Source organism: Spermophilus citellus (genome assembly GCF_964194105.1).
Source record: "Spermophilus citellus genome assembly, chromosome: 8".
Taxonomy (NCBI): domain Eukaryota; kingdom Metazoa; phylum Chordata; class Mammalia; order Rodentia; family Sciuridae; genus Spermophilus; species Spermophilus citellus.
Genome location: NC_138189.1, coordinates 804,792 through 818,100, shown reverse-complemented (window position 1 = coordinate 818,100; position 13,309 = coordinate 804,792). Strand labels below are relative to the sequence as shown.

The 13,309-nt window shown below is 56.3% G+C and overlaps 1 protein-coding gene across 6 annotated transcripts in view; it reads right to left on the bottom strand.

The window, feature by feature from the left end:
• MAEA (macrophage erythroblast attacher, E3 ubiquitin ligase) overlaps positions 1-13,309 on the bottom strand; it is a 37,105-nt gene that overhangs the window by 2,831 nt on the left and 20,965 nt on the right. For 3 of the 6 annotated variants that reach the window (XM_081304189.1, XM_081304191.1, XM_081304192.1), the window contains 5 exons: positions 12,352-12,555; positions 8,117-8,239; positions 7,392-7,505; positions 4,605-4,681; positions 875-983 (listed from right to left, as the gene is read on the bottom strand). In XM_081304189.1, the coding sequence (XP_081160315.1) occupies positions 875-983; positions 4,605-4,681; positions 7,392-7,505; positions 8,117-8,239; positions 12,352-12,555 (627 nt within the window). The remainder of the gene's footprint in view (positions 1-874; positions 984-4,604; positions 4,682-7,391; positions 7,506-8,116; positions 8,240-12,351; positions 12,556-13,309) is intronic. The other 3 variants (XM_081304193.1, XM_081304190.1, XM_081304194.1) reach the window with 3 other exon arrangements.

The following is a 13,309-nucleotide window of genomic DNA, read 5'->3' as shown; positions in this document are numbered from 1 at the left end:
AGAGGGTCAGCCCTCTCCCACTTCTCCATGTGAGAGAAACCCAAGATGCGGACTTGAAACGTGAGCTCTCTGGGCTCAGCACCAGATGGCATCTCATAGAAAGTACCTAGCACCTCACCACCTCGTGGACACAAAGAGGTCAGCAGCCTCCCAGAAGGAGCTACGCTGGTCCACTCGGGCACAGCAATGCCACCTGTCTGGGGCCTGCAGGACAAACATACTGGCTACAACAGAGACCAAATCGAGGTTTACAAATTTTGCAAAATCCACAAGCAAGGAGCTATACTTGATGTCATTTTCTGGAAACTGAAACTTAATGCCAGCAAGGTGTCCCACTGATTCCTACAACATGCAGCTGAGCAGGCCAGAAAGCAGCAGGCTCCCTGGGTGGGGCGGGAGTCGGCACATGACCACATCCCCCGCTCCCAGGCCCCACTGAAACCACGAGGACAGGGAGCAGGAGCCTTTGTCAGAGGGCTGGTGAGCAGGTCTGCCAGCAAACCTGGGGCAGAGGAGAAGGACCAGGAGGTGTGATAGGGAGACCACACCAGGCCCACCATGACCTGGAGACCCAGAGGCCATGACACCACAGAGGAAGCACAGGACACCACTCAAGCTGGCATCATCCATGGGACTGCAGGAAGAGATGGAAGAGAAGTGGCAGGGAAGGGGTGGGGGTGGGGGGTCCAGGGCCAAATCTGCCAGGCTGAAGTGCTCCTAAAACCTCCCATTCAAATCCTGTATCAGGAGGGGCAACAGCAGACCACCTGGCAGACAGGCCCTCAAGAGCTGGAACAGCAGCTAACCCACCCTATGTGGATGCCCTGACCCCGGAGGCCCACAGGAACCCAGAGAATAGGAGAATGGACATTACCTTGTAAGGGGAGATGTGTGTGTCTGGCGGGAAGGCCAGCATGCCCATGACCTGGCGGACCTCATCCAGCTGGCTCCCTTCAGCCTGACTGAAGTGCTTTCTTGCATGTCTAAAAAACAATGTTTTGGCATATTTCAGTGTGCACTTTCATCCTTAAGGGCCCACACTCACAGTGCTCATGCCAGGGTCAAGGCACACAGGGAGTCGGTCCTTGGCCCTGGAGGTTCTGGTGGGCAGGGCCTGTTGGGGGACAGGCAAAGCAGAAGCTGGGCTCACCAGGGTTGGAAAAGCGCTGCCCCAAGCCCTCCAAAACAACTCTAACTGCGTTGGATGCCCACCCCAGGGCTGGGAGGCTATCTTGCCTCCTGGCATAACTCTCCCTGCTCTACACAGCCCAGCCTCTCCACCCAAGTGTGCAAGCAAACACAGCCATGGTCCTTCATGAGTGACATACACAGTGGGCTCCTGGCCTAACCTTCAAGGGTTATACAGCTGGAGGACCAGCCACTCCCCTCTGAGCTACCCAAGGGTAGCTGCTCACCCCAAAGGCCCTCTGCCCATGTGTGCACAAACCTTCCCAAGAACTCCCACAGGGTGGAGGCCGCTGGTGCTCACTGTCCCTATAGCTGTCCAGGGGACCCACACTCACACATGCCCTTGGTCTACCACTGAATCCTCGGCACTCACAGGTCCTCTTCCCCTGGAACCAGCCCCGTGGTCCCAGGGACCAGTGAGAGTACAACCCATGCCCCCAAGTCCCCAAGCCCTGTACTGTCAGAAACAAGGTGTGAAGGGGTGGAGGCTGAGAAGGGGGTAGGAGGTAGGGAGATCCTACTCAGGACAGCTGCAGAGGGGAGTGGCTCTACATGGAGACTGGAGATGGCACAGGAGGTGGCCAAGTAGTCCCAGAGGAATAGCAAGGTGGCCATGAGGCTGAAGCACCAAGGGGCAGAAGAGGACACTAGGTGTGGAGAGTGTAGCCAAGAGGAGCAGAGGAATCCAGGCTCAGGACACACCCATGGGAATCCACATGGCTGTCCACCCTGTGGTAAGAGTGGCGAGACCAGCACCCCTCCAGGACAACTGAGGGCTGGTAGGCAGCCAGGCCCCAGAGCTGTGCACAGGCAGGTCTGACACCTACCTCCAGGACCACAGAGCCAACTCTCCTTAATGAACCCACCAGTGTGAGACACAGTGTAGACCGCTTAAGACACAACACCACATTTCTCTTTAAAGATGCATATACACAAACATAGCCAGAAGACTAACACCTGACTTGGCCTGGCCAGGTTTAAGGCCTGGGGGCTTAGTGGACACAGCACAGTCCCACCTTCATCAAGTTACTCAGACACCTGGGTCATGCATGTGGCTTACTCATTTACCAAAAATAAAAAACGTTGCTTGGTACAGTGGCACATGCCTGTTTTCTCAGTTACTCGGGAGGCTGAGACTGGAGGATCGCTTGAGCCCAGGAGTTCAAGGACAGCCTAGGCACCATAGCGAGGCCCTGTCTCAACAAAAACAAAAAATTAAGAATGTTAGAAGTTAGCCACCAGAAGCTCATGCTTCCACATTTAGCAATGCCCAAGGCAGCAGCCAGAGAGGTCCATGGCCTGGTCCAGCAGGCGCCCCCAGATTCACAGGCAATAGGCCAGATGACAGGACCCCGACCTTCCCCTGCTCGCCACACCCTCATCCAGGGCTAGGCTTGCAGGACGGCATGAAGAACGCAGTTCTTCACCTTGCCCAGTACTAGGGCCCAGTTCGGATCCTCAGCAAGACATGCCCCGGCTTCACATTCCTATGCATCCAGTCTCAGCTTCATACCCTGTCCCTCCAAGTTCAGCCAAACCCATCTACCCTCACCCTGCCCAGGTCCTGTTGGTACCTGTCTGCCACCTCCAACCACCCTGGCCAGACCTTCTGAAAAGCCAGCCCTGAGGCTCCCTTCTCTTCCCTCTCAGCCCTACCTGGCACACTTGCCTGCCCTCCTACCCACAAAGGCTCCTGCAGTATCACTCCTAAAGAGAGCTTTCTTTACCTGCTCACACAGCTGACATCCCAGGTGTCCATGGAGGACACTCTCAGGCCATAGCTGCCTGGTGGTCACCCATCAGGTGCTTGCCCTCAGCCAGGCACAGAGCAGGAGCTCAGGACAGCCGATGCCCATTCCCCTGCAGCAGGACCTACACTCCAGGGCCACATCCGCTGCCTATGCACCTGCACTGCCTAGGAGTGGGATCCACCTGCCTGTTGCAGATAGGGCCCTGCCCCCAGAAGTCATGAGGCTTTAAGAGCTTCTCCCACCCCACTGCCACCTGCCTGATCCTGAGGGGTGCCCAGTCCAGGCCATGCTCTTCAAGGACCCTCAGTGGTACGTGATGAGAGCACAGAGAGCCTGGTTCTGACTCCAGGGCTGATGTGGTGGCTGAGGCCCTAAGAGGGAAGCAGGCCAGGCTGGGCAGATGCCATCCTATGGTCATGAGGGCCAAAAGGGGCAGGATGGGTGAGCGTGTGGACTGCCCCCACAGCTGGCCCCATCACTGCCCCCAGACCATATGAGTACCTCAGAGCAGCAGGCCAGCGGGCCCAACTGCACAAGGGCTATGGATGCAGAGGGGATACAGCACCACTCCCAGGCCCACCGCTGTGGCTGGGCTCCCCTTCAGTGGGCCTGGCGGTGGACAGAATAGGAATAAAGACCAGGCTCTCCCGTCCTACCACCAGCTACCCGGCATGGACACTGGGAGCCAGCGAGACTGGCATGTGGATTCAAGGCAGCCTGCCCTCTATGGGACCTACGACACCTGTTCTGTTCTTGCCCAATGAGGCCCTGGGGATGGCTCACTGCCACCCACCCATAGGACTCAAGGTGGACACCGGCCACCACCAATCCTCAGCTATCACAGGCAGGGGTTTCCTGCTATACCTACACCTGGCAACTCTCCTGCTAGTCAGATGTGTGTCAGGTGCTCCTTAGCACAGGCTCAGCGGCAGCTCCTCTTGCTGCAGGCCCTAGCTCAGCTGCTCCACCCATGTGCTGCCGTCCCGGCTCAGAGATCCAGGCTTAAGTGGGCAGGAGCCTCAGCAAAGCTAGAGTGAGAAAAGCCTGGTGACTAAGGACCAGCCACTGCCTTTGCCCCCAGCACAGCACACACTAGCCAACAGCACCCAGGTCAGACGCCAGGAGGACATCATGAGGCTGCTGACAGAAGACGAGCGGGTCTGGGGCAAGGAAGGGGAACTGGCACTCAGCCACCTCTCTGTGGGCACTCGCGTCTGACCAAGGATAAGCAAAAACACCATCCTCATCCCTGACTGCCAGGTGAGGCTGTGTAGGTAGTCAGCCAAGGTTCCCTTAGTCTTTGAGCCAAAGATGGGACAAAGAAGCCCAGCTGTGCCCACAGAAAGCCCTAAGGTGCTCTTCTTGCTGCCAGTCATCTCGCAGATGGCCATGTATGGAACAACCCAGACTAATGAACTTTCAACTGATGGAGGCCCAATCCTGACAGGGCATTCCTGCTGCCAGCAGCTGGTGGCACTTTCCAAGTGGGAAGATAGGAGCCCAGAGCCCTGACCACAGGTTCACGTAGATGGTCATGACACGACAGGCCACCACACTACAAGACCCACTGTCACCATGCATCCTCCTCTAGCACCCAGACTGAGGATGGGGCAAGGGGACATGGCAGCCCTCACATGAGAAGCTGGGAGCAGCCTGAAGTCCTACCTTACAGCATCTAGGCGCTTGTTCTGCCGAACGAGCTCGATGAACTCCTGGATCCTGAGGCTGAACTCCAGGCAGCTCTGAGGGCAAAGAAGAGACACTAAGTTAAGACAGCGGAGTGCCGGTGCCGGTGCCGGTGCCAGCGCAGCGCCAGGCATCTGGGGACAGTGCTCAGGCATCCCGTCCCCAGCAGGCCCTCCAACTGGCCCGAGAGGCAGGGCTGCAGCCAAAGAGGCTGCTTCATTCACCCTGTGACAGACACTTCCCAGCAGGGTCCACACAGCACTGCAAGCCCATGAGCCTGGGCCACCCAATATAGCCTCAGTGGGAGTGGAGCCATGTTTCCCCTGGGGGGTCCATGGCACCAAGAGGCACCCAGGAGCCTGGCATGGGGGTGCCGGGTGGGCAGGAGCAGTGAATGTGGACCAAGTTGCCCAATGGACTCACATGAAAAGCTGTCACGAAGGTGGGCAGCAGCCAGGAGTCATTACCAGCTCACTGGGTGTGGGGGAAAGGCTTGCAGCCCCACACGGAACCTGTCCATTCCACAAAGGGCAGAGGAGTTTTCTGATTCCCATGTGTCCTCAATGACCTTGTGCACTCGAGTACCCCCAAGCCTTCTTCCCCCCATGCAGTATCTTCTCGTATTGCCCCCAAGCCTGAGACTCAGTGCACTTCCAGTCTGTGCCAAAGGCTATTCTGGAAAAATTCAGACAAGCCAATGTCAAGAGGCTCTGACACTAGGCAGGAGGAGACAATGAGAGAACAAGTGGGTGCTGGATGGGCTACAAGGTATAACCTCGTAGGGGCTGCCAAGGAACACCTGAGCAAAGATGCACAGGTGCAGGGCCAGATGCAGGAAAGTGTACCAAGCAAGAAGTGTGAGCCAGCGCAAAGGTCCCGCCTGGAACAGGAGGTGCCATACCTGCAGAAGCCGAGGCTCCTGCTATGACCTTACCGCCCACATCAGCCAGGGTCAGGTGGAGATGGTGGAAGGGTGGTTCCTGCAAAGGGCAGAAGCCCCAGGATTTGCTGAGGCCATGAGAGAGGTCTGGGTTGGTGCTGTGCCCAGAGGTGGGAAGGGTTGGGGAAGGAGGTTGGGGGTGAGGTCCGAAAGTGTCTGCCTAGAGGCACCACAGTGACTGGGGGATGGTACAAAGTCCACAGTGGGGACAGCCACCATGGAAACTCAAAGCTGCTTTGAAACCAGCCATATCAATCCTATTTCAGCTGGAAATCTTGTGCCTGGGGGTAGGGCCAGCAGGCATAAGTAAATTCTGCAAACTCGGGAATAGGTGGATCTTTCTACACAAACAGTAGTAGCTTGAACCTGAGACTGTCAGTGTGTGTGCCTGGGGCTCCTCACCCACAGGGGACGTTGATCCCACAGCATCCAAAGTACGTGATGGCATGGACAGAAGCTCCACGTGGCAAGCATCTGGACCTGGGGCCCAGAGTTCCTCTATGTCATGAACTTCCCCACTAGGCCTCCTCAGCCTGCACCTGTGTCCCAAGGGCCAGCCTGAACCTGCAGAGCATGTTCGACCCCTGCCAGGACGCCACTGCGACACACCATGACCATACAGGAGCAGCTGCACCAGCTCTGAATAGAAGGTGACGCGGGACAAAGATGGTCGGCTGCCCCCATCCCTCTCTCCTCCCCCTGCACCCAGACTGAGGAGCAGCCAGGCTGGAGGCAGAAGCTGCCCTGATTCCCAAAAGGGAGCAAGCTCTGCAGAGAGTGGCAGGTTCGGTACAGACCCACTAGACAAAGGCAGCTCACCACAGGGCGCCGTGGGCGTTCTGCTCTTTTGCAATGTTAGACTCTGGGTCCCTACAGAGGCTCCACCTTCCCTGGGTCCTTCCTGCCTCCCTGGGCTACTCAATGACCACTGATTCTGCAGTAGGTGGCCATCAGCAGGCTCTGACTAAAAAAAATAAGTCACTTTGTAGACCTCTTACAAAAGCAGTTTTTTGGGTAAAACTCCAGGTAACTGCTTTGCAAAAGGTACACTTTTAAATTTGTCTTTCCTATTTAGAACCGCTCTTTGATCTACCCGATCACTTTCAAATAGTCTACTAGCAGGGTAGTGCAAACGTGCAGTAGCAAAAAGGTCTCCAGACCTGCACGCACAATACGAGCCCATGGAGCCACACGGGTGTGAACACTGCCCCGTGTGCACACTACACCAGGCCTAGGGCCTCCGTGCAGCCTTTCCATGTGCCTCTCTTGACCTGGGGTGCCCTGCAGAGCATGCTCTGCTCCTCAGTGTCCCTTGCAGTCTGGATGTCCAAGTTAGTTCAACAGATGCGAACTTGGCACCCTCTCATTTAAAGTTACTTTCCAACTCGGTGGAACTGGGTCTCCAGGTTCATACCCACCTAGACTCTCCTGCCTCTGACGAGGTTCCTCCCTTGCTTGCCTCCCCTCCCTGTGCAAGTGGAGGGCATCCTCTGTTTAGCAGGCATTCACAGTGGGGCAGCAGTGCCTGCCCACATACTCCTGGTCAGCGCTAGGCCAGTGTTCCCTCTTAGACTCCTAGACACTGAATCATGCTCTCTTGCCCAGACAGCCTACCTGCAGCGCCCCTCACTTCTCAGACCCTGCCTACAGCAACATCCACCCACAGCTGGATGGAGACCACACAAGCCTCAGAGCCATGCTCTCAGTGCCGACTGGCAGGTGCCAGGGCTTGCAGAAGTAACCAGCAACTTTCAGGTAGGCAGGGCCCTGAGCAGAGCTGTCTGGGGAGTGGGGTGGAGCTGAATAGGGTGCACAGTGTTACATACCAAGTCTGGCTTTCCTTTTAGGGTTTCCATACCAAGATCCTCACTCTCTTTAGGGGAGCCATTGGTGGCTCTACTCTTTCGTCCCGTCTTCGCCTCGTGCTCACTTTGGCGGCCCTGAGTGGCAGACAGTGTCACTCTCGGCTGGTGACTACATGCACCCCGACAAGCTCAACCAGGTGGGGTTAAAGAAGCACTCAGTTTAGAAAACAGAAAACAAACAGTTTTTCTGCCAGAGGTGGGGGCTGTTAATAAAAGTTAAAAACATTTCTGCAAGCCCTACGACAACAGCATCTTTTAGTGAGCTGGGTTCAAATTCTGCAGTTTACGCTTTGCAGCCTCTGTAGTCTATATCTACCAAGTGTGTATTCAGTATATGATCACAGCCCGAGCTCTGCAGCCTGCCAGGGAACTTGCTCTCTGCATCTATGAGCACCAGGAGCTCACGGGCCTGCCCAGACGCCCAAGCAAGGCGGCCACTAACATGCTGCATATGCAACGGAGTTCCACATCCCACTCCTCCTGAACCTCATGTCAGGACGATGTCCCAACCCCAACACAGGAGGCCACTCCTCAGGGTTGCGCCCAAAACCACCAAACCCCAAAACCCACACCAATAACCCACCTTACAAACCAGAACTGACAGGTGTAGGCGTGTGGTTAAAGGCAGGTGGTGCAGCTTCCCTCACCACACCCCCACCCAGGCGGCCCCAGGGAGCCCCGCACACCTTCATCTTCCGGAGCCGGGACTTGTTGTCATGGCACCAGGCCAGGCACGTGGCCGTTTCCCGCCTCTCCAGGGACTCCTCTACTTCTTTGGCCGTCAGGAACATCTCGATGTTCACCAGGTCCTTGGGGGAAGGGGCAACTTGAGTCAGAACACACTGGCTCAGGGGCCCTTTTGCACCTGTGACCCATAAGCAGGGACATCCAGCCCTGGCCCTCCCAACCCAGCCTCCTACCAAAGCATAGCCCCAGACCACACCTGTAGACACCCAGGGAGCAACATCAGGGAGCAGGAAAGGCTCCTGAGGACTGGGAAGCTCACAAGCAGCAGATGCCTGCTGATTAGAGGACCAGGCCCCTGCCTGTCATTATGGACAGGGGCCAGCAGGAAACCCAACAACCAAGGTACACATGGACAAGCAACCATCTTTCCTGCCCCAGGGCAGTCCCCAGCACAAGGTACACACCCCAAAGACTCCAGCACAGGGGATCCCTCCCATGGCTCCCCAGCACAGGGTATGCGCCCACAGCCCCCACACAGGACCAGCCCTGTCATGAACCCCCCAGCACAGGGCACCTCCCCATGGTCTGCTGCATTAGGTTACGTGGTCCCATGGCCCCACAGTACAATGTGTAGTCCCAAATGGAGAACTCTACCTTCTATAGCCAGAATCTCCTCGTCAAGGAGATGGAAACAGCACTCCCTACTGTGTTGAGCAGAACTGAAACCCAGACCCCAGCAGGAAAGAGCAACAGAGTCAAGCATGGGAGGCAGAGGTCACACCTGCCAGAATGGGCCAAGGATGTGGGGGTTTCTCTGCAGCCCCAGACAGAAATATGAGATGAGCCAGTCCTGGCCACAGGTACACACCAGCAACAGCTACAGCAAGCAGAAGCCCAGGACGGTCAGCTGCACAATGCTGAGGTGTTTGCCTGACCCTGGTGGGTGTACAGGCAAGAGCCGCAGCTCCACCCCATCCCAGCCCTTCACAGGAAGACTGAAGCCCCAGCCACCCACTCTCACTGCCTGCTTTGTTTTGGGAATTTGGTATTGTGTAGAAGGTACAACAGGGGTGATGAAGAGCTTCCCGACCCTCCTTCACAAAGCCTGTGCCCTTTGGGAAGAGCCAAGTAACAGCCACATGTGCTGAACTCTGGAGGACTCTCACAGGGCCAGGGACCCCCAGCAGTGAAGGGACCAAGTAAGACCAGCAAGATCAAGTGACTGAGATGAGGAGATATGTGCACATCACAAAAAAGGGAAGCTATATGAAGAGCATGGGAATTTCAAAAGCTGAATTTCTCATATACCTAGAAAGGACTTACGCAAAATCATGAATAATAATCAGCTTGTTGACCAGGAACAGCATGCCCAGCAGAGTATCCCTTTAGGGCCCTGGATAAGCCACACAGTGGCTCATATCCTGTGGCCAGTATCCCACTGGGATCACACCCCAGGGCAGCTCTCCTGTGCACATGGTCACAACGAAGTAGAAGAAGGAGCCCAAAGCTGCTGGCAGCTCCTTCCAGAAGGCGTGGCTGTGCAGAGCATGAAGAGCCCGTGTGGAAAAGGCAGCGGGAGATACAGGCTTTTACGCAGAAGCAGTCAAAGTCAGACAGTGGAAGTCAGACTAGCACTTTTCTGATTTCAAGATCAACAGTGACTAATGCATACTCAGAAGCGTAAGGTGGAAGTTAAAACCAATTACTTATAAGAAAACCAGCAAGAGAAACACTAAGCCAGTACATAGGCTCAGCATCATGATGCCCTGTGTGCCAAGTGCTGGCTGGGTGCTCGGGGCCAGTTCTTTCAAGATTGCTGACCAGTGCTTGCCCTCCTCTGGCCTCACCAGGCACAATCAGGCTGACGGTGGAGTCAGGTGTCTCCACTACGAAAGTCCTATCCCACGGTCCTTAGCAACTCCTGGGACACCCAGACATTCCTCAGAAGCCTCATGGACAGCATTCCCAACTTCACACAGTCTAAGGGGGAGCCATATGGGTCCCAATGAGCTCCCACAACCCTACCTCCTGATCACCAGGCTTGGGAGTGAAGGAGGAGCAAGGAAGGGGGCTGTGTGGCTGGCTGACATGTTAGGAACAGTGAGGCCAGAGGCCCTTTCTGCCCTCATACAGACAGAACCCAGGGCTGCTTCTGGTGGGCAGAACACAGGCCTGACAGGGCGGGGCTGGAACCTGGCATGTGGCCCTGAACATGGATCCAAACTCAGCAGCTGGACAGTAAGGCCAGGCCAGGTCCTGCCCAGCCTTTCTAGACATGGAATCTGGGCCTTGGTGTGTGGTTCTGCCCTCACCCTGTCCCCTAGCACAAGATGGCTCCTCACCACCATGTCCCTTTTGGTCTCATCCCATGCCTCATCCCAGGGAAGCCAACCCCAACAACCTTCTTAGAATTGTCAGCTGTCCCCTCCTTGATGCTCCCCGAGTGCCCTGCCTTGTGTCGATTCTGCACCCTCCTTTCAGGTCACGCTTCTCCCCCGTCAGAGCACCCTTGGGGAAAGGAGGCGCCTGCAGCTTGCACTGCACCAGCCACTCCAAGGTAAACATAGCCACAAAAGCCAACATCTGGGAGCACTGAGTGGCCGCCCACATGGAGATGTGCCAGCCAGCAAGGGAGGGTGGACAGGCACAAGGGACCATTGGGCACCAGGGCAGGGACGTGGTGGCCCCTCTGTCAAGAATGGAGCGTAAACAAGAGGTGCCCATCCACTGCATCCAGTGGAAAGAAAAAAAGAGAGGCAGGAAGGGGGATGACCCAGGCAGGGCAGGAGCCATCAGGCACACACACTGGAGCCTCGGGGAGCTGGCAACAGAAACGAAGTCTGCTCCTAAGGTCCCACAGCTGCCTGAGGCTGGACCATGAGGCTGCAGGGCACCAAGAGCCCAGCCTTGGTTACTGGCTGGGGACTTCATGCAGCTCACTAATGCACATATCAATCTGTGCATCAATGGCAATGCCACACCCTACAGGGCAGCCAAGAACAGCAAAGCCAAGCCCACACAGAACTGGACAGGGGCTCCCTCGTGCATTCCACTCACTTAACAGCATGTGCCCACACATTGCCCTCCCTTCTGCCACGAGACAGATACACAAATACAGGCAGGAAAGTTCAACAAAGAAGCTAGGAGAGGGCACAAAGCATGGCACCATTCTCCCTAAGTAGCCAGGGAGGGTGTTCTAGGGAGCTGCCATCCAAGAGGCCTGAACAGGGCCACAGCAATCTCAGAGTTCAGGAAGAGTGGGGAGAGCTGGAGCAGTGGGCAGCAGAGCATGAGAAGCAGGATCCAGTGCACTGTTCTCAGAGGGCAGTCCAATGAAGACAGGGTAAAGAGAGCACTGCTGAGCAGATAGATGCACAGGATGGGCACGGCACCGAGGCCATTCTTGGGCTGGGAGTGGCCAGTCTCATGCCATGGGTGGTGCTGCCAAGGCTATGGCTGTCATGCTCTGGTGGGTATCACACAGGTACAGGTGGGAGCCAAGTGGTACCACAGGAAAGGATCAGTAGGTCTGATGGAAGGGCAGAGAAAGGAAGGCCCCCAGAGGCCTGAGATGAGGGCAGAGTGTGGCTGGTGCCAGGAGAGGTCACTGGGTTGGCAGAGGACTGGGGAGGCCAGGCCTGGGTCTAGGCCCACGAAGGCTCACTGTGCTCTGTCCTGCACAGGGGTCCTGCCTCCACAGCTTCTGGATGCTGGAATTTAGTGCAGGTAGAGCACATGCTATGTCATGTCTGAGAGCCATAGACCCCACAACATGGATGGATGCTTGACAGCAGGGGGGGCCCCCTGCACCTATGGACCTGTGAAGACCAGTTGAGGGTAGCAGAGGTAGCAGGGTTCTGCCTCTGCCCAGTGTCAGGGAGGCCTCCAGCACCATGATGCATCCTTCTACCAAAAGCCCTTGGTGTGAAAGTGCTCCACAGGCAGGAGCGACTTGTCCTGCACCTCAACATGGGAACCAGTGAAGCCACACTCCTGGGAAACATGCTCCACTCAAGGTAAGCCCAAAGCGCTCACAATGTGGCAACAGGAACGGGCCTTGACGGGAAGGTGGGGAAGTGAAGTACCAGGTGGGCCAAGTCCCTTTCCATGTTTCCCCATTTGAATGTGGTCAACTACCCAGGACAACAAGAAGCACAGGGTCACTGTTCTCAAACCCTGGCTTCCCCAGCCAGATGTGTTCCCGTGAGCAGATGCAGCACGCAGCCCAGCCCACCTCGATGCCGCTCTGGCGTGCCAGCTTCACGGCCGTGCTATAATAGCCGCAGCGTAGGAGGTGCTCCACCATCATGCGGTCCATGCGCTTCCTCTTCCACATGCTGGCCGCAGCAGGCTGGTCACTGCTGTGCTCCTTGAGATGCTCGATCCTGCGCTTGCACAGCTTGGCGCTCTCATCCTCAGCCTGGATGGACTCCACCGCCTGAGCACACACAGAGACACGCTCAGGGCGGGAGGCGATGGGGCCTGCCCATGGGGATGCAGGCACCATGCCCCAGGGCTCCAAAAAGACAAGCGGGAAAGCAGAAGCCAAGCTGGGGACATTATTGGATCCTAGGCAGAAACAAAGGAACCAGAACCTCTGTCCCTGAGGCAAGTCTGTGCTTCCTCTAGGACTCGCTGACAGAGACGGGTCACAGTCTACCACTTCTTCCAGCTGTGTTGTTTTTGAATATATGTATGTTCTGAAACTATGCTGCAGATCTGTACCTTTTGAGATTTATTATGCCTTCCTGATTAAACTGTCATTATCAAGTTACTTTTCAAAACTTTTATACTATTTCTTAAAGTCAGCTTTGTTCAAAATTAATATCGGATGGAAATGCTTTTGACCTGCACTGTCCAACAGGGCTGCCCCCGCCACGTGTGCCGTCCAGCACCCAGTACAACCAGGAGCTGGGCGCTGGATGGCGCGGTTCCAGGCCTCCCAGTTACTCCCTTCAGCAGGCACAGGGCTTTCTGGCTCCCTGATGCTGCAGAGAGCAGACTGCCAGCCTGCTGCGCCCTGGGTGCAGTCCTTCCCTGGCATCAGCTGGGATTCTTCTCAAGCTCTGGTTTCACCACGGGGTTACCTGTCAGGCCTACTCCTTTGCATGCAGTTGAGGACTCTGGATGGGTGCTTCAGCGCCCCAGCTCTTGGCCCTCACCACGCTCCCTGCCCTGGCTCTGGCCACCGC